General features: G+C 51.5%; 2 protein-coding genes across 19 annotated transcripts in view; both read right to left on the minus strand.

Annotated features, from left to right (window-relative positions):
* Positions 1-11,302, minus strand: part of C16H8orf33 (chromosome 16 C8orf33 homolog) — a 31,836-nt gene extending 20,534 nt beyond the window's left edge. For 6 of the 16 annotated variants that reach the window (XM_075165751.1, XM_075165739.1, XM_075165743.1 and 3 more), the window contains exons 1-7: positions 11,046-11,297; positions 10,119-10,264; positions 8,101-8,238; positions 7,202-7,929; positions 5,615-5,705; positions 5,355-5,501; positions 403-542 (exon numbers count right to left, since the gene is read on the minus strand). In XM_075165751.1, the coding sequence (XP_075021852.1) occupies positions 403-542; positions 5,355-5,501; positions 5,615-5,705; positions 7,202-7,929; positions 8,101-8,238; positions 10,119-10,218 (1,344 nt within the window). In that variant the 5' untranslated portion in view covers positions 10,219-10,264; positions 11,046-11,297. Of the gene's footprint in view, positions 1-401; positions 1,236-1,391; positions 2,303-2,891; positions 3,082-4,132; positions 5,224-5,354; positions 5,502-5,614; positions 5,706-7,201; positions 7,930-8,100; positions 8,239-10,118; positions 10,265-10,844; positions 10,973-11,045 lie in introns of those variants that run through there. The other 10 variants (XR_012676185.1, XR_012676187.1, XR_012676186.1 and 7 more) reach the window with 10 other exon arrangements.
* Positions 11,303-13,344: 2,042 nt separating this feature from the next.
* On the minus strand, positions 13,345-19,849 carry AMDHD2 (amidohydrolase domain containing 2). 3 transcript variants are annotated; one of them, XM_075165753.1, is made up of 11 exons: positions 19,420-19,845; positions 18,753-18,889; positions 17,924-18,063; positions 17,498-17,552; positions 16,868-17,080; positions 15,659-15,747; positions 15,167-15,311; positions 14,788-14,895; positions 14,585-14,653; positions 14,037-14,138; positions 13,345-13,628 (listed from the first exon to the last, which is right to left on the minus strand). In XM_075165753.1, exons 1-11 carry the CDS (start codon positions 19,500-19,502, stop codon positions 13,540-13,542), a joined length of 1,230 nt encoding a protein of 409 aa, XP_075021854.1. In that variant the 5' UTR covers positions 19,503-19,845; the 3' UTR covers positions 13,345-13,539. The 3 variants fall into 3 exon arrangements, with proteins under 3 accessions (XP_075021854.1, XP_075021855.1, XP_075021856.1); XM_075165754.1 differs by lacking the exon at positions 19,420-19,845 and adding an exon at positions 18,221-18,502 and having other exon boundaries at positions 17,924-18,121; positions 18,753-18,834; XM_075165755.1 differs by lacking the exon at positions 14,037-14,138 and having other exon boundaries at positions 19,420-19,849.
* Positions 19,850-20,358: the final 509 nt, after the last annotated feature.

The raw sequence follows: 20,358 nt of genomic DNA on the forward strand, positions 1-20,358 counted from the left end.
GGGCAAACTGGCAAAACACTGCTGTATGTGTGGAAAGGGGGAGATTTATAACAGCTGAAGAGCTGCACAATAATTTCTTGAAGTAAGAAATGATACCTATTTCTATTAACACAGGAAGGAATAATTTACATATAGATACACACACATGCATAGATGCCAATGTCAACATTGATGTCTTACACATGTAATGTACATACAACTCGTGTCACATACAGCTGTCTCTGAATGACTGCTTAATGTTGAAATACAGAGTGCAAAAATAGGAATGTATTATTATATTTCAAAATCGCGAGACACTCCCCCCACCTCTTCCCCATCAAGATCACGGACTATGCATTTCGACAGGATTCACTACCTCAGCCAGGAGCTCTAAGTCTGGTTGAGTCTTTCTAAGCCTCATACCTGAACCCTTGTGTGGCTTGACAGATACTGAGAGCGTGCTGCCTCCTTTCCTGAATGCTCCTTAGTTTCAGACATAACATCAGCACTTCTGTGATGGTGGTGGGACTTCTGATCATGGTGGCCATCCCTCTTCCTGGCTTCTGTGTCAAACAAGACATGGGTTAGCCTGTCCAGATAGTTCTCCAGCTCTTCCTGGGTGTGTTCCAGTTGTTTGCCGACATTACTGGGGAAAAAGGAAGAGGATGGCGGGGGGCTTTTGCTTTCCCTCTCCTTCTTGGCCTCTTCCACATGCGGGTTATGCTTCATTAGAAGAAGCACTATGATAAGCAAGATCAGGCAGAGATACACAACCCAGACTTCTTCCATCTTGGTGGTGAGCTACCAAGGAGCTAGTAGTGCCTGTTGATGTACTCAAAGGGAAGAAGACAGATGGGCCAAATACAGTAGGTGGTCAGCACTTCCCAGCTGTCAGCGTCCACAGGAAGGACTGTTGCCAGTAATCAAAGCACTGCGGTAGCTGATGTCAAAGTTCAATTTTCTAAAGCAGCGTGGCTTACAAACCTTCCTGCAGTTCTAAATATGAAAGCAGTACAAACAGTGAGCAGCAAAAAGCCTTAAGCAAAGAAAATACAACAACTTCGTCCTTAGAGTAAAATAACTTCAGCAGAAAGACCCAAGATCGTCTATCACAGCTCCATATGATCTTAAAATAGCAGTATTTCTCCTCTTTTTTTGTTAAGGAACTGCAGGTTCAGTGCTTATTACTCTTCAAATAACTTCTGTCACAGTGTTCGAATTGTTGTCTTGCTTGAAGTGGTAAGCTTTTCTTCTTTCTAATTCAAAGAGAAGATAAGTTAGGATCAGGGTTTTCCTCCCCAAAGGAAGATAATAGAATATCTTATCCTTTAGGGATCATTAGACGCGGAGTCCGCAGTCTACCCTCAGCACTCTTCAGAAAAATTTATGTGGCAGAAGGGAGTATTAGTCACCCAAGTTAGATTCAGTAGGACCAATTTGTTGGCTTCCTTCTGTCTTTGCTGGTCTTGGGAGAGGGAGTCCTCGTAGAAGTGGCTGCTGGGACTCAGGAGATAATTTCAGCTGAACTTTGCGGGGATCCCTCGGAGGTCCTTTGTAGGCTGTTCTCAGTGACTCTGCCCCCCGATTACTCAGAGCAGAAGATGGGCAGCCCAGGGACCAATAAATACATTTCCACTGACCAAGCCCAAGAGAAGGGATTGGAAGAACTTACCAGTTAGTGCCCAGCGTCCAGGTTAACAGCCAAAATGTAAGCAGGGACGAGCAGCCACCAGGACAGGGCCAGTCTGTGGCGGGGGGAGCTGGCCATCGGCTGCTCTCTCCCCCCCGGAGGCAGGGTCGGTCTGGAACAGGATTGCGTTTCCTAACCTTTGCTAGGGGATCTTTTTACAGACGAGGGTGCCAAGCCTAAAAGGAGCAGAGATCACACCCAGATTTCTGCCGCCTCTGTGAGGAAACATTCTTGGGCTCACCCTGCCACAGAAACAATTCTAAAATTCTTTACTTTGTTCCCAAAAGTGAGACCTTTCCTCTGCTTTGCTACGGTGAATGGTCTGAGAAAAATTATGGCATTCCTTCATCCCGTTACTCACTTTAGAAGTTGATTCTCAGCTTTTACTTTTTCAAGACCAATGCTATTAAGTTCTGCTCTAGAGGCACTGTTGTACTTTGCACTCCCTTTTTGCCTTGTCTTTAACTCATTCCTGAGGTCACAACCATACTGGAAGATCTCGTAAGCAGTTTGCTGCCTACAAGCCTAGGCCTGGCACCGCTGCACTACATTTAGGCGGGCAGTCACCAAAGAGATATGGTACCGCAAATCCAGTCACCCCTTCTGCACTGAACTCGAATGCACGGCACGAACCTGAGGAGAGGATGCAGAAAGAGACAGGCAGGTCAGAACTGAGCTCAGTTTTCTACCAAAACTGATCTACCTTTCCTGAATGCAAGAACACTGGAACAGAGGACTCCAAGCAGGTAAGAACATCTCCTTTCTCCCTCACCGGTGTACGTCATTAATGCCTTAGGGCATGGACCATGCCTCCAGCCACATGTATTACAATAACTAGTAGAGCAAAGCCCTGATCCAAACCTGACACTGCTGTAACAAGAGATGTCACTAAAACCCTAAACAGCGTTGAAATCCTAAAGAAAAAAATGCTAAAAGGAAAAACATAATTTTTTTTTTAAATGTCATTAAGACTGCACTGTGGCTCCTATAAAAGGGAACGGACTGATGGAGCAGCGACAGCATTTCCTAACTTCCAATAACATTGCTTGTTTCCTTTCGAACAATGATAATGCAGCAGAGATGCTTCAAAGATTGCAAAGCTTAAGAGTGAAGTAAAGACTGCTGTAATTTCAGATGCAAAATGCTATAGGGTTGCCTCTTCAAGACACAACCATTAATGAAATAACTTGGGCACATCTGGCAAAAATGCAGGAGGCATCACCTTGACTATGAAAACAGGGAGCTGACACAGAAAGGCAAAACGCCTTGTCCAAGATCACACAGCCGACTCGTGGAACTGACCCAGCCAACTCTGGTCTTGCACTCAAGTCCGCAGGTCACGCGTGACACTCAGGGTTATGAAGTATCGCATCAGTCAACATTTGCCTTCTGAGTCCTCCAATAATGAAGCACTGCAAAAGGAATACGGGTTGGCTTTGCAAGTCAGCATTATGTGAAGACCTCTGAAAAACTACAGGAGCCGCACATCTATTAGAATGCATTTTTCTCTGCCCTCTTTGGAGATAAACCGGCTGGACTAAGTTACACCAAATGTCCATCTCACTAGTATCTTTATTCTAATTGTGAATGCCTAACAAATAGTATAAGCACGAGGCAATTATGTAAGAATGCTTCCCAGAATACTCCTGCAGCCTTCCACAGCACAGGATTTCATAACGTTTTAGCAACTCTAGCTTTACCTGAAACAAGACAAGGGAAAAAAATAACTATTTCCCAGACATACGCTGCATAACCAGCTAGGAAAGAAAACAGCTGTAGTTCCAAGGTCAGGTACAAGATGCTCTTTCATCTTAGTAAATGGCATGAAAACACTGAAAGTTTGACAATGACACAGCTTTTGTATGTTTAATATAAAATCGTGGAGATCCAAAAAATACTGTGCAGTGTTGTTCCATACAGTCAAAGTAACAGCAGTGCTCTCGGCAAGTAAAATAATAATCTGCTAACCTATTGATTTCCAGTTTTAACCTACTGATTTCCAAAAGACTTAAAGTCTTCTCTGCATATTTCTCCTCATGAGATATGTTACCCAGGTTCAGCTTCTCCTTATGCCTAGACAGGCATTCTTTAAATATTTAAAACAAAAAAAAAAATCCTTGCAGATACAACTGACTGCATCAGAGCTTAGTAATAAAATAATTTTTTTTTGTAGCCAACATCAGGTTTTTTGAAGTCTTTCCCAGCAAATGTTTTCCACCATCTCTCAGCTGCTCTCAGTACACCCTGGAATCTGCCTACACTCCCATTTCTCACTTCTCATACAGGATGACTGACTGGACTATAAAAAGGAAGGAAAGCACTGCACCCCAGGGACATCTGACACCGTGTTTCCTTTTAAAGGACTTCTGTTCCTTCAGCTTTTTTAGGCTGAGTAGGGAAGACTTTCTGCATGAACACAGGAGGTGGGTTCAGTGGCTGAAGCAGTAGAGGCACACATTCAACTGTTCAGAAAGCAAAAATTTAATACAAATCAAATGCAAGAGAATCTTTGGGCTCTCACAGTTCATTTTACCGCCACCCAAGGTTTGGCATGCAGCTGATTTATCCTCTGAGTCACTGGTGGTTGTAACTGGGCTACTTATAAAGCAGACTTCTTTTTTTAAGAACTGATTGTGCATCCTTCCTAGCAGGCCAGAACCAGTTACCCCAGTAACAAAAATCTTTCCCTGTTTCGAAACAACCGTCCTTACATCCCTAGGCTAGATTAAATCAGCATTTGCAGTTCTCTTCTAAGTCTATACCTGTCAATTAAAGAGACGAATGAGCAAGGATGATTCTCACCTATTCTGCTCCAAGATCCCGAACTCTACTCTCTAGACGGCAGTGATTACACACACTGGCCAGTGCTTTCTGGATACCAGAAGCTGCATTCACACAGGCTCATATGGAGCGGAAGCATTCAACTATCCAGTATGCTTACACTGCTGGATCTTCATTACAAACCATTCCCTTCTGTACGCATCGCTGCCTCATCTGCTATAAAAGGTCTGCTCTATTTAAAAGCAATAGGAGAATGGGAAAATCTCCCAGTATAAAAGATTCTTAGGTTAATAGCGATTCTACAGGAAGAAAAACAGATCCTTCCAGACTCTGTGCTGATCTTTTGCAAAGGTGCCTTTCTACAACGTGAGGACAGACGAGTACTACATAGACTGAGTCTTGGGGTCATACGTGTAGCACGCAGATATGTTTTAAACCTCTAGATAAGGCACTCTCTAAGAAATACACAGGGATTCTTGTGTAACATTTTCTACTGCACAGTACCTTTCCACCATTCTTCAGTTCATAGGAGATTTGACACAGTTTTTAGCCACAGTTTTAGTCTAAAAGACTTTCCTACAAGAAATTAAACCGAAACTTTTCTTGGGAAGTTGTGAATTTGAATAAGCCTGTGTTAAACGTTCTGGGTGACTCTGAAGGGGATCCTGCTGAACCTTGGCTTTTCCTGCAAGCTCCTGAGCGCTTCCGGATGAACTGGCCGTTCTTGTTGCGGACATTTCCCTTTACTTCCACAACCCTGGCAGATTTCACAGCTTAAAGAGGGGAGAAAAGAGCAGTAGATGTTTAGTCATCTCATACAGTGAGGTCCCACTCTGTAAAAATACGGAGGGCAAGAGCGAAGCCCTTTCCTTTTCACATCCCCAGACATGCAAAGTTCTCCTACCTGCTTCCATGAGCTTCAGCTCTTTGCACCACTCCTCCTCCATCTTCTTCCTATAGTCACCAAACATGGCTCTCATGAGCTGACGCTTCTTCACCAGTGGAGCCTTGTCATTGCGCAGTGTCTTGATTGCACGGAGAGCCTCCTCGACTGAGGCAGCGCAAAGGAGAAACAACGCATAGTTTGACTCCCCACTGGCTCTGCCCCCACACGCCTGCCAACCCTTCCCACAGGGGAGACCTCTCGTTTACTTGAATGCTTACCCTGCTTTGGAGTGGATTTCTGTGTCTTCAGGCCAAGTTCCAGCTGTTCCACACACCAGTCCACCTCCTTCCACAGCTGGTCATCTGACTGCTATGCAACATGGAGCAGAGTGAGTATGAGGAAATAACTCATCCAAAAATTAGAGCAGCAGTTGCTACACAGGAAAGAAAGATATCTGCATAAAGTCAGGACTATTCCAAATTTCATGTTCTGGTGATCACTTTATAGACTTCATGTCATTTTCCCTATAGTGCTTTTCATTGGATAAACTTAAAGCACTGGACAAATGTTTAGTTGCAACTCCCTGTCTCTATTTGATGGATTTAATATTTGGCTGCCATTCAGATGATGCAGTTTTCTGGAAAGCTGTCCTCTGAAAGAAGCTGTCAAATCAACTTACAGATGGGAGGAATAATAAGGAATAAAAAAATCCCTACCCCAAAACCTGCCCAAAATCAAAAAGCAAACGATGGACAAAATCAGAAGCCAAGTCCTGTTGTCTCAGCTCCTGCATGCTTGCTCAACCAGGAATGCATGAGAAGGGAGCTGAAGCCCATGAAGATGGAAGAAGCCAAGTCCCACTGAGCAAAGCCAGCTGGCTAACTGAGCAGTGGAAGGGAGAAAAACAGGGCTGCATGCTGGGGCTGAAGCAATTCTTAACTGTTATGTACATATAAACACAAAAGCCCTCATGCTGTCTCCTTGTTTTCCTTCCAACAGTCTGGAAGGGCTTTACATCCCCTTCAAATCTTTCTACCTTTCTGGTACTCAGCAGCGTTTATTGCTGGGATTGTTGGTGAAGCAGCACTTCGGATGTAACGCTTCAAGAGGCAGGTGAACACTCAGTGCGACTTCAGTGTAGAATATTAACGAAAGCAAGTTTTTTGTAATTTTGCATTTCAGTATTGCTCAGCTGGCATTGTTTGTTAATAACAACTATACCAGTGCTGAAAAGGAAAATAAAATGAAGACCTGGACCTTAGCAGAACATTGAGAATCTCAAGGTGTGCCTTAATGGTGTGTCTACACGTAACTTGCAACTTCGGTCGATTTCTGGGCCATGCCTTACAGCGGGAACCTTCTCGGAAGCACCCTCAGGCTTTGCACCAGACCCTGCCACAGCCTCGGCTACACCAGCCAGCAGCTCCGACCTCAGCTTTGCTATTTGCATTACGTGAGCAATTCATCCTACGCGATAACATGCAAGCCAGGGGTACAGTGCCTGGTTCAGCACGCACAGATACCAGCTCGGCACTGACTGAGGACAATTACCTCCATTTTTTATTTTTTTTTTTAAGCAAACGTGGCACCCAGCTTCCCAGAATTAGCCATCACAAGTCTAAACATGAAATGTTTCAGCACAAGTCTGAAGCAGACAACAAAGGACCATTAGTTTCCTTTCCACTAGTTAGGTTCCTCAACTGTCTAGCTGAGAAAGAAAACGGCTGCTCTAAGAAATAAGCAGCAATCCTTGTCTTTCAGCTTTCATCTCAAGCCAGCATACTAACTGTTAAACTATGCAAAGAGATAGTTTCTCTTCTGCTCAAGGGTTTATAAATTATGTGATCCCATCAATATTTAAATACCTGAGAGGTCTCATCCTGGTGGGAAGTATTTCTATTTTGACATCTGCTAGCTTCCGCCTTTGCCTTCCTGTTGATCTCAGTTTCTTCTATCTCCTTTTTACTGACAGATGTTTTTTGTTTCTTCTTCTTTTTCTTCTTCTGGGCAGCTCCATCTGCTGTTGATTTCTCTGTCACTGTCTCATCTCCAGGAGCAGCCTCTGGCTGGGGGATCTTTAACACGACATGGCTTCTATCCAATTTGGGTGCGCTACCTGTAGTTTGAGTCAACTCAGGCTTCTGCAAGGCTGAAATCCGTGGCATACCTGCTGATTCAGTAGGCAGTGAATTACCCAGCACTTCGTGATCTGCTGTACCCTCTATATGTTGGCTTGTTGGAACTAACGGAACTAGAGGACAGTCTTCATCTGGGATGGCAAAGTTGAAAGCAAACTTGGGTTCTTGTCCAGAGGCAGCAAAACTCAAAGCTCCATTCCAGTTCTCCTGCTTGGTGGCTCTTACATTGCTTTGTATCTGCTCAGCACCACTGTCACCAGGGACTGCTTCCGAAGATGTGCCAGTTGCTTCTGGGTCGATCTCAGAAAGTGTAAAATCAAATCGGAAGCTGTTGTCAGATGACATGAACCTCTCTGGCTTTGCCTCAGAGATTTGGTCAGATTGTTTCCCATATACCACACCATCTGAAGCCTGCCCATTGCTTTGCTGTACTTCCACACCACCAGGTTTCACATCTAGAAAAGATAAAGAATAATGTTTCTATCAATATGCCAGTTTCCTGCTATGGGGATGCCACTGCTACTGCAACTGCCGCAGAGAGGCGACCCAATCAAAAGCTGCAACGTAAGAAATCTACAGAAGAGAACCAAGTATCACCATTCCCTGAAGGGACAGTTCAAACTCACCTGCTTTCTCCATGCTCTTCTGATCCTCAGCCATCTTGAGATGATAATCCCCAAACACATGGTTCATCACTTCTCGCTTCTTCACAAAAGGAGTCTCACAGGAGCGCAGGACCTTGAGAACGTGCCGTGCCTCCTCTGCTGCACTCAAGAAAAAGCCCAAGAGAGACAAGAAACAGGTTATGGTGGGCCTTACAAACCACATTGTGGGATGCTGATGACTGGGTCTCCTCTGAACGTGTTCTGTGTTCATACCATCTCTGACTAATCCATGACTGGCAATTTGAAAGAAAACTCCAAGTACTTCTAGAAGCTGAAATACTGTGAAATGTTCTTAAAGGGAAAAAAAAATAGATCTTAACTGCTTATTATATAAGTTAAGAATCTTAGACTGCAGTAAGTGCACTACTAATGGCACAAAAGCTACACAGGGCTTAACAGCCCTTCCCCCAAAGCAAGTGACAAATCCAAGAGCCTAGCGTGGCATCTCTGGAAAACTGGAAAAAATCTGATAGAGTAGTGACCTTGAAAAGCAGGACTCTTGCTTCACTCTTATAAAACCGGCCTGACCACAACAGTAATCCCAATTCTTTGTGCCAGAGCAAATTCTCTAACAAGCATAGTTGTTCTTCTGTGACAGTGGTCCCTGAAGACCTCAGTTTGGGAACTCCAGATATGCATAGTCTTCTAGTGTTTGTCTCACACACTTCAAGCCACAAAAAAGCTTGATGTACTAGACTAGTCTTTTGGAATGGGCACACACTCATCTCCCTTGGCTGCAGTGCATCTCTCTGGGATTCTCCAAATGAGCTGTATCTTGCAGATCCGACACTGAGAGTCCCATGCTAGGAACAGCGTAACGGCACACGAGTGCGAGGCAGCAATGCCGCAGCAGGGCACAACAGTGGGATCTATCTTCATAGTACCTGGGTGTCAGAGTCTTGAGCACGCATTCCCCCCTACTTCAAGGAGTTTAGCTGGCTGCGTTCAAGGCCTGCTCGCTAATAAGAGCTGTTGTAAAGAACGAGCTAGAAAAAGCTTCAGGGGAACCTCTCCTCTCCCTCACTTGGGAGTTATTTTACGCTGAGGATCTCATGCACGGCACTGCTCCAGGCAGGTACCTCATCGATCCAGACCTTGACCCTGATCCATGGACTTGAACTCCTGGCTAGAGCTTGGATCTGCCTCATCACTGCGGACCTCTCTGGCGATCTGGACTCCAGGCAGAGCCTGGTTACCCTCAGCAGTACTGCTTTGCTCTCCTGGGTCAGGTACTTTTTTGCAATGGGCCCTTTTCTGGCCAAGTCACTGCCTCTGCTTGCCTTGTCGCTGTGCTCAGCTCCTGCCTCCCCTCCAGGAGCAGCCTTCCCCTGCTGCTGCTGGACACCAGGTACCGGGTGTAACAAAATGGTCTGATGCTCAAGCACGGTGCTCAAGCAGTATTAACCACTGCTACATCCCCAGGTGCACCAGCACGCACACATCTAGGCGTCTTACAAAGGGTAGCTAAGTACTAGCCATCAGTAGGAGCAGGACATACATCTTCATATAGTTACAGGTTGGACTGACTAGATCAAACTGCGATCTTCTGAAAAGTATTTTATAGCATTTTATCTTTCATGTAATTTCTCCTTGGAACAAGAACAATGAGGAACAAGCTTCACAAAAATAAACCTACTGGCCTTTAAGGGCCAGACACACTGACACAGTATTTCTTTGAGATTGGAAAACAAAACCAGAGCTGTAGCAGGACCAAACAACAAGCCCTTAGATGGGAAAATGAGAACATGAGAAAGAATACAGAAAACAGGGAGAATGAATATCACAGGAATGAAAGCTAAAGCTGCTTCCAGACAGACAGTTCTTAAAGTTCAATGCTTTATCTTGTTTTGTATTTAGAACAAATCCCATGTAACACAAAAACAGGAAACAGATGGGAGAGAAGGACACGAAAAATGTCCAGGTCTGCTCAATCAGAACTGAGGCTACAATATGGCTGCAGACTGAGAGAGGCAACATACCTTGTTCTGGGGTTGGGTTCAGGCGACGGAGATTTGCCTCCAGCTGCGAAATGCACCACTCCAGCTCATCTTGGAACGTGCCTTGGGGAGCCTTGGACATGGGATGGGGGAAGGCACAATGTTTAAAAGAAGCACAAATCTTTCACCTGCAAAATTGATTCCAAAACTGAGTTTTCTGAAGTCCTCTCCCCTTTTATGTCAGAGATCAGACGAGCGGGTCAAAAATCCCTTTTCTGGCTTTATACGTGAGGTGTGTTGTGTAATTTGTGTTTATACCATAAATCAACACAGCACAGGGTGGGACACAGGCCCTGCAATACTCCCTATTTGGAGGGCACCAAATGAGCCCTCTTCATCAGAAAAATTAGAGACAATAAACTCTTACTAGCAGTAAGCCACCCACTCCTGGCAAGCCAAGACTTCCCACGGATTGTTTTCTTTCTTTTTTCTCCTCCTCCCTTTTTAAAGGCCCCAAATGGAAGATTTTTCATTTTTCCTGAAGCTTATTCTATGGCATAATATGTCTCCACAGCAGGAAATTTTCCTCCAGCACAGCTCTGGCAATACAGAGAATTTATCTTTATGCTAAACACAAGTCCTTAAGCCTACCTTTGCTGTATTTTTGCCCTGCATGCCTCCTGCTAAGCAGCTGCAAAGTAAGGCTTATAAGTCTGCCTGTGAACAAGACAGCCGTTACAACGCATTGGGAAATGGAAAAAATCTCGCCTTAGCACAATAACGAGGTGAGCAGGAATTGGGAAAGGTGGGCACAAGTGCCAGGGAAGTCCTTCAAAGAAAACCTGCCGGGAGCGGGGGGCGGGCGAAGAGCCTGGGCCTGGAGAAAGGTGCCTCGGGAAGGGGCCGGTGGAGAAGAGCGTGCCTCAGAACAGAGGCGAGAGGCAGCGAGGGGCTGAGCAAAGCTCTTACCCGCTCCATGCTGGGCAGTCTCCGCGCCGCCACGGGGAGGAAACCGGGCCCCTCTGCCGCCGCCCACCTCCGGCCACGGAACAGCGTGTGGGCTCCCGGGCTCCAACTCCGCCCCGGCCGGCGACCGCAGCAGCGACCGGGGCCCGGGACCTGTCCGCCCCGCGGCCGCCGAGGCCGGGCCTGAGGCAACCGCCGAGGCCCGTGTGCTGAAGGCGCGAAGGGCCGCCGTGCGCCGCCCAAAGGTCCCCCCCCGTCGCGGTCCGCCCGCCGCCCCTCCGGCCGCTCCCCGGGCCCCGCGCCTCCGTTCCGCCCCCCGCACGGACCCGCCGGGGAGGGACGGGGAAAGGCCCCGCTGCCGGCCGGCGGCGAGGGGCTCCTCACAGACCGCCACGGACCACCGCCGCCACCGGGGGCCCCTCCGCTCGGCCCGGGGCAGCCGCGGGGGAGGGCCCGGGGAGGCCACCGGCACCAGCAGCGTCCTGCCCGGCCCTCCAGCGCCTGCCCTGGCCGGGGCCTGCGCAGGGAGGGCCGGGTGGAGGCCCGGGGTGCCGCGGCACAAAGCCTTCCTCCGAAGCCGGGCGAGCCGTGGCCCCCGCGAGCCGGCCTGCCCCTCCCCTGAGCCCCACGGGGAGCTGCTGGGCCACATTTCCACCGCCCGGACGCTGGTGTCCGGCTGCGGCTCCCTCCCCGGGACCAAATCCCCGGCAGGGGCGCCCCCGTCAGCGTTGTCCCCATCAAGACGCAGAGGCCCGAGGACCACGGTGCCGCCGGCAGCCTGGTACACGCCGTGGCACCGTACAGCACCCTGCGAGGGTACAGCGTATTTTCAGCAGACAAGAAAGGGTAATACACGGATACAGGTATTGCCTAATGCCATTTCTATTTTAGATTTCCTTTTGATTATCTAATTTTATCTAATGTAAATAAAAAAAAGTTAGACACCTTGTTTCATATGCATTTTTTTCCCATGGATTTTTTTTCAACAGCAGTCAAAAGTGCCCCCACTGAGATTTGTAATGCTGTAGCACGTCACATTTCACAGCAAGTATTTGATGTCTCCTTCAAATGCTTCAGATCGCGGAGATCATAGTTTCTGCTGACATTGGCAGTTGATGTTAGAAATTCTCCAAGGCTGCCAGTTATTTCAGCGGGCTCTAAGGTGCTAGGAAAGCACTTCCAAATGTTGCTGTTAAAGATTATAAAAAAGTACCGGAAAAATTGGCACACTTCTGCCAATCCCAACCAGACTTTTGTGTTGCCTTACAACCTCCACTCTTGCTAAGACTTAGCCCTTGTCTAAGCCTTCCCCTGACTACAAAAACCGTCTAATTGGTTTGAGGCTTGTCAGAGGTTGTCTAAGGCTTATCACAAGGCTTTTCTCACTGCGGCAGGTTCAAAATCAGCATCAGTCTTCGCATAGAAGTGTCCAAGTGTCAGGAAAAGAGCTGACAGTCAAGTATTGGAGAAGATAATAATGAGCACGGGAATAATGAGCTATCAGCGACTGTCTTGAAAGGCCAGAATCCCACTGCAGTTTTCCTCTCCCTCAGTCCCTGAGCTGGACCGAGGGCTTGTGAGCCCGTCACCACCAGTCTGGATGCATCCCGTAAAGCAAAAGCTTCCAGTCTGTGGCCTGAGGAACGCACAAACCCATCAGACGATGCAGAGGCTCTGCTGGGTATGACTGGGCACAGAGTCTGCAGAACCCATCTAGCCAGAACAAAAGGTTAAGAGGAACATTGCTTTCTGCGGCAGGATGCTGTCCATGTCTCCAGCCGAAACCACGTGCTGTGGACTCAATGCCCATGCAGGGAAAAGGCACAAAGGACCAGCAATGCCTCATTTTTCCTGGGTTTGATCTCTGCCCTGAGGATTCAGCCCACATGGATTCACAGCCTCACAGTGACAGAGAGTCGGTGAGCTGTGACAGCCTTGCTCCAGAGGACACACGACAGAGGGACTGCCAGGGGATCAGAACGTGATCCTCAACTTCTGCTGACACAACAGGAACCTTTTAACGTGAAGAGCTGCGACCTGAGCTGGTGGAAGCTGATGTCTAACCAGCCACGGCTGCCGGGAGCGAGGCAAACAGCAGGCAGAGGAATGGAAATGGCTTGAGCCTGCCTCGGGCATGGGGCAGGTTAGTGTGTGCTGTATAAAAAAGTGCAAAGGCTGGGACAGCTTCACCCTGCTGTAAAACAGTGACAGGAGCACCTCTGTCTGGGGACTCCAGCAGGACACTCTGGGGACTGACAATCCCCCCCAACACAGATCTGCCAGCTTTACCCACTCCACCAACTGAGCACCAACAAATGTGTTGCACACATGGCTGTAACTGGAAGCAGTGGTTGCGCTGGAAAACGCAGCTCTTTGGTATGAGGCTCCTTTAAGGGAGTTGCAGGAAGGAATTAAAAAAAAAAGAGAAGTGGGGTGGTTACCAAAGCTGCTAACCACAGTGCCAGGGAGCCTCGGAGGGCACCAGGACAGCCCAGCGTCACATGCCTAACGCATCCTGTCTCCAGACTTCCTCACCCGCGATGTACGTGGCTTGCACATACAGACCGTCATTCAGCATCAGGAAATCTGCATCGGACAAGAGAGAGAGGAAGCAGCCATCAGATAAATGGAGCAGCTGAAGCTGGCTGGGAGGAGCTGGGCTCTGTGGGAAGGAGCTTCTCCCCACCCAAACATGGCAGCAGGGCAGCCGTGTGGTGCCATCCTTGCTGTGGCGGCTCTGCTCCATGCTTGGCTGAGATGTGGGGATCTCTCCAAAGGGCTCACGAAACACCACCAGCATCCAAGGGAAGAACCACTGGAGCAAAAGCCCGGAGCAAAAGCCCAGAGCAAATCCCAGGCAGAGCGAGTCTCCCTGCAGCTCCCACTGAAGCAAGGGACGAAGATGCGTTCACAGCAGCCCCTGCTTTGCTCCAGCACCCGGGAGCCCTCGCACTGTTGTCCCCATACCAGTACCTGCTGTCCTCCTACCAGTACCTGCATCGGAGTCATAATTTAGTGTCCCCTTTTTGTGTTCAATCCCCAGGAGCTGGGCGGGATGCAGAGACGCTGCCTCCAACGCGGTCTCCACCGAGCACCCTTGGACAGAGAAGGGGGAGGCATTAGGGCAGCAAACAGCCCCATTGCCAGAGCAGCCCAAACCCCCCTGGCTAAGGCAACTGTCAGCCTGGCAGGGACCCGAGCTGGAACACCCTCGCCACAGCTGTAGGGAGCTGGGGAGGGAAAACATCCTTACGGGAGGCAGCGGGAAGAGAAGAACCGAACACCTAGGGTATGGGGAGGGGAAAATCATTCACCTTTGTGAGAAAGGAGCAGGAGAGTTCACCTCTCATTAGTGCTATGGATTAAAATGAAACCTCCCCTGAAAAAGGTGCTCATCTGAGGCCAGTGCTGCTGATCCCAGCCCTTCTCATTTTCTCAGGCAAGAGGGAACGTTCCCTGGTGGAGCGGACACAGCTAGCAAGAGCGAGGCCTCTTCCCGAGTCAACGTAGGGAGCAACAGCTTGTGGACAAGGCTCATTTACCTGTGGCTTCTTGGAAGTGTCGCACACACGTGTCCATGGTTGCCACACTACCACTCAGGGTCTTTGTGCCTGGGAGAGGAACAGGATGGCACTGAGTAGGTTCCACAACTCACAGCAAGGAGAAGTGGGGCGGTGGGAAAGCATAACGTGACCAAAAGGGGTAGAAATCCTGGGTCGCATGTCTTTTGCAGGACGGCACTTACCTGCAATGTAGGTGTTCAGCCCATCAATCTCCACCACCTGCTGACCCAGCGTGTGCCGACCTGGTGCCAGCCCCATGCCAGCGATCGCATCCGTCACCAGCACCAGGCCTGAGGAACGCAAGGAAAGAGGCTGCGTTAGCTTTGCAGCTGACCTTGCTGCAGCTCCAAACCCTGTGCCATGCTGGTCCTCTCAGAAAGGGGACAAAGCATCTCTAGCCACGTCCGACTGAAGCAGGAGAGCCGGTGGATCAGCATACACGGCTGTGACCTCTTCCAGGCAGCGAGGGCAGCACGCCACAGCACTTGCGCGAGTGCTTTGTGGGAGACGGCACAGCGCTCAGGATGGCTGGTGACACTGCGTGGGCCCGGCATGGCTCACCTTTGGGGTGGGCTCGGTGGGCGATTCGCAGGGCGGCAGGGTTGGTGTGGATGCCATCAGAGATCATGCCGTAGAAGACTCTCCGCCCAGCAGGAATCTTGTCACTTGTCAGCAGCCCCACGATCCCAGGGTCACGATGGTGGAACTGCCCGAGGGGAGAGAGGACAAGCTGTGGAGCATCACCAGGACTTGTGGGCTGAGACCCTTCGCATCAGGGGACGCAGCTCCCATCTCTATCAAACAGTGCCTGGCAGCTGGGTCCTCCACCCTTTACCAGACAAATCTGGGCATTTCCTCAAATTTCAAGAGTCCACTACAGTCTCGACCCTCTTTTAGATCAGGCAGTAGAAACGTGAAGCCAGAGGTTCAGTGCTGAAACCTCATTGCGAGGCCTGTTATGAAACAAGCTGGGGAGAAGACGCGTCGGTGGGGAGCAGGAGAGAAAGCACCAAAAGCAGTACCAGTGCAGGGCAAGTGCCCTCGGCTACTCACCGGCAACATGGCATTGAAGAGGTGAGTGATGAAGGTAGCGCCGTGCTGCACAGCCTCCTCAGCCTGGGAGAGATTAGCCACCGAGTGACCTGGGAACAAAGGCCAATGCATGATTTTTCTTCCCATCTCTCCATGCATTTCCCTGCAGGAGTGAAGGCGCCCTGTCACTGATGCCCCACCCTGGGCTGAGGTCTGAGGTGCCAGCCTCGGCACAGAGGCGTCTGTCCGTGACCACGGGGGACTCTGGCAGCGGGTGTTTCACCTGAACGCGTTCACTGTTCACCTCACAACTGCCACAAATGCTGCCTTGCTCCCAGAGGCTAGAGGCTGGGCTAGAGGTCCAAGGACACGCCTTTCTGTTGTCCGCAGATATTTAAAGGCTTTATAGGGAGCTGTCAAGGGAGTAGGGACAGTGGGGACTTTGCCAAGAAAGAATATGCGGATAAAACTACCCAGAAGGAAAAGTCTGTTTTCCCCAACACGGACAGCGGCTCTAATGCTCTGTGGGCAAACTTTGCCTTTCTGTGGTTCTTCGCTTTCTGTGGCTGTGAGATAAGAGATGTTCTGCTGTATGAATGCCCTTCTCACTTAAGTTTAATTTCACCCTGAATGACTGCCCCCTTTTTTTTTAAAAAAAAAAAAGGATTTCTTTAATGATCTGAGGCAAAAAAGAGTTTGTGAAACAGAGGACAAGAAAAATGCAGCCAGTTTTAAGTCAGTGGCCTGCAAGGCAGTGGAGGGAGAGGTCTCCTATAGCACTTCCAGTTGAAAAACAGAGTTATCAGAACTCAACAGGAACCTCTGGAAAATTATTTCACCTGTCAAACAAGGCCTAAAGCAGCTGAACTTCGGAGTTTGAACCTTTTCACATCATCAACCCTCAATTACATCTTTATTCAAGTAAGACTGCTATTCTTTCCTGTGTATTTACAGCACCAAATGCTACCTCGTGTTAAACTGCAGGGGCTTTGCAATCAATATGGAGTTTGGCCCTTACCGTACAAAGGGCGACAGATTCGCAACATCAGGTGAGGTGCCCACTCGTGACAGGTCTGTCACCTCCATATAGGCCAGGCAAAAGAAAATCCCACCCCGTCCAGTCGCACTGAGACACCATTAGAGACGCTACAGCCCCGAGAGAGGGGCTGCCTGGCCCGTGTGGCACAGGGAGACGGAGCCTCCCTAAGCCTCCCCCTCCTCAGCCCTTACCGAGCGAGACACAGATGCCCCGCTTGGTGAGTTCCCGGATCACCTCACTGCTCCTCTTCATCTCGGGGGCCAGGGTGACTATCCGGACACAGTCCAGGGACCCGTAGGTGGCAAGCAGGTCCTGGAAGGCACCTGCCTCGAAGGTACGGAGGCAGTGCTCTGGGTGCGCCCCTTTCTTCTCCTTGCTGATGAACGGTCCTTCCAGATGGGCCCCTGCCCAAACAGGAACACAAAGCCATGACCCTTCCTCTCCCCACCAAGAAACCTGCTGTGCCCACCCTGCTCCAGTCCAGCTCTGGCCATTCTCCCGCAGCAAAACGCGTGCCTCAGGTAACTCTGAGTTCAGCACAGCGAAAGATGCAGCGCTGGAACGGGCCAAGCCAAGCCACCCCACTGCCATTACTCCGTGGGGCCCAAAAGGGCTGGAGCGGTGCGTATGCCATGGCAGAGGCCGTGGCAAAGGCCAGGCACAGGTTGAGGGAGAAAGCAGGTCTGTGCCCACCTGTGTATCCCTCCCCTTGAGACAGCTCCAGCCCCATTTGTGCTGTCCCTACAGTAGCTTCTTTACCCTTAACAATGAATAAGATAATTGCCTACCCAGAGAGGATAGCGAGGGACAAAACCACTTACCCAGGATTCCTGCTCCGTGGGCTCCACCATTTCTTATACTGATCTGAGGGAGAACCTAGAGAAAGGGGTTTGTCAGACGTGCCGCCCCAGACACAGCACCCCAGCCTGCCAAAACAAACCCAAACCTCGGGTCCGGAGAGAGCTTTGTAGCTGGACCACTTGGGACCATCAGCCAAACACAGCTCGCAAAGAAAAAGCCAGCTGCAAGCCCCGTTGTGCAAAGCTGGCCTGGGAGACATCGCTGTCTCAGCGGTCTAAAGGTTAAGGGCAAGAAATCCAGGGGTAGAGTTCAGCTCCTCATGCCCACGGCTTTTCCGCCGAGGCAGTTATCCCAGTCTCTGCAGACCCAGCCTTGGCCCTCCCACCTCTTGGAACCGACCTCAGCCCTTTATCACCCTGCAATGAGAGAGGGAGAAACTCACTTACCTGGTGGTACACAGAGGGAGGAGAGGTCACCAGGGTGGGACAGAAGGAGGTCACTCCATGGGAGAGGATTTTCTGACTGACCAGGTCAATCCCCGATTTGAAGTCATCTGTAGCCAGGGAGAAGTCCACCCCAAAGCCTCCTGCACCACGAACAAAACAGAGGTGAAGCCGCAGCCTCCCCAGTGGACGTTTTCCCAACTGAAAATGCCGAAGAAACATCTTGTGTGACCGGAGTGAGCCACTTTGTACAGCACTGACCAGAAGCAAAGGGCTCCACCAGCACTTCTCCTGTCCTACCTTGGCAAGGCTCCGCGAGTACAAATCCAGCCAACGCCGTCCTGCTGAAGTGCTTTGCATCCCAGTGTTTTGCAACTTTTTATTTTGATGCAGGGCAAAACCTGAGGATTCCCCACTGAAGAGGGGATCTGACTTCCAACATAAGCTACCATAGAAAAGCCTCTCTGGACTCTCAGAAAAGAGCTACTGCAGGTAAGGTTTGTTCCCTTGAGAAGTCCTGCTCTGTCCTCCCCGCATCCCGGAAAGGGTAGGGCGGGCACCCTGCCAGCGCAGGGGCAGAGACTGTTGATGAAAATGAGGTTAAGAGGAAAGCTGGGCTGAAAACCCCACCCAGCCAAAGGGGATCAATTATGCGACAGCAGCAACCATGGGCAAAATTGTTCTTTATCGTTAGTTCGGTGACTCGCATCTCCCTCGAGCAGCTGAAATGCACTTGGTCATGGGCAGTACGTGCACAGCAGGGTTTGAAGGCCAGTGATGGACAAACCCGGGACCCCCCACCCCCCTGCAAGCGTGTGTGGCTTTCCCGTACCGTTGATCTGGACGTCGATGAAGCCCGGGGCGATGATGCTGTCCTTGCAGTCCAGCTGGATGTCAGCAGAGCCCTTCTCGTCGAAGAAGAGTTTCTCCGGGTTGAGGATCTTCCCCTCTCGCACCCACAGGTCCTCCCTGAAGGGACAGTTACACACACACCAAGCTCCTCTGCCATCTGCGGCGGAGCATGCGGGAGCAGGTGGCCATGGCCCCAGTGACGGGGGCGGCCTCAGGCAGAGCAGACCCCACCGGCACCCTCCACCATGGGCTCTCCAATGTCTGCCAGGGCAAAGCTGCTCCTCCAGCAGCGAGACGACGGGCAGCCCTCTCTCTGCCTGGCCTCTGGCTTTGCAAAACTCACGGGAATAGGATTTTCACGGGCTGCCCGTCAAACGTGGTGGCGATGGCCAAGGGGCCCAGGGGCTGGCAGAGGAGGCGAAACGAAAGACGAGGGAGCAGAGAGGGGCCGTACAACGCGCGCCTCATCTTCAGAAATCAGGCGGAGGGGACGAGGGACGGTGGGAGCGCGGGGGCGCGAGCCGACAGCTGATGCACTGGGGGAGCTGGGCACAGTTCCTCGGGCGCTCCGGGTTCCAGGTCAGCTCCGCAGCCCCGCCGTGAGCCCCGGCGCCCCCCCGCAGCCCCGGTACCCCGGCAGCCCTCACCTCTGGAGCTGGTGGCTCCTCAGGATGCGGCAGTTGGTGAGCTGGACGATGGGCGCGTCCGAGACGGATTTGTTGGACGGCATCGTGGGGCTGCGGGAGCCGGCGGGAACGGGGGACCCCCCCGGTGACCGGGGTGAGGGGCACGGGGCGGGGACCGGGGGTGGCGGAGCGGGGCAAGGCCGCGGCTCCGGTGCGAGCGGCTGTCACGGGAACGGAGAGCCGGTGAGGGGCGGAGGGGCCGGAGCACCGCCCCGGGGGCAGGCGGCGGGTAGGCCCCCGCCTCTCCCCGGGGCTCCGGGCCGACGCTGTGAGGAAAAGGCCCCGCCGGCCTGTGCGGCCAGGGCCCGCCGCGGGACCCGGTCAGGGCCGGGCCCGGTGCAGCCCCCCGGCTCCGCGGGGCAGCGGCAGGGACCGGGACCCGCGGGGGCGGGGCCGGGGCGGGGGCGGGGCCGGGGGCGGGGCGTGGAGCGGAGCGAACGCCGGCCTTACCCCGCAGCGCCGCTGGTTCCCAGTCACGTGAGCCCGCTCAGCTGACGCGCCGGGATTCCCCACCCGCCCCGCCCCGCCGCACGTGACCACCCCGCAGGCAGCCGCCATCATGGGGAGGGCACCGCCATCTTGAGGAGGTCGGCGGCTCCGCAGAGCCGGGCCGGCTGCCGGGCTGAGGGGAGCGGGCAGGCCCCGCGGCCACGACCTTGATTGGGCAGCCGGTGGTGAAGGAGAACCGGCGGCGGAGGAGCTCCGTTCCACAGCGTCCCTCGGCCCTGGCTGCCCCGCGGGCCTGGGGTCTCCTGCCGGCCCACGCAGGCCACTGGGCCTGTGGCCTGGCCGTGTCACCAGCATGGCGCCGGAGGTGGCTGTGGGGACCGTGCTGTAGGGAGATGCCTGCTCTCGCCTGGGAAGCCAGGGAGGGTGGCAGGCCCCCCTGCCCTGCAGGCC

This window comes from Calonectris borealis, chromosome 16 (assembly GCF_964195595.1).
Source record: "Calonectris borealis chromosome 16, bCalBor7.hap1.2, whole genome shotgun sequence".
NCBI classification, from domain to species: domain Eukaryota; kingdom Metazoa; phylum Chordata; class Aves; order Procellariiformes; family Procellariidae; genus Calonectris; species Calonectris borealis.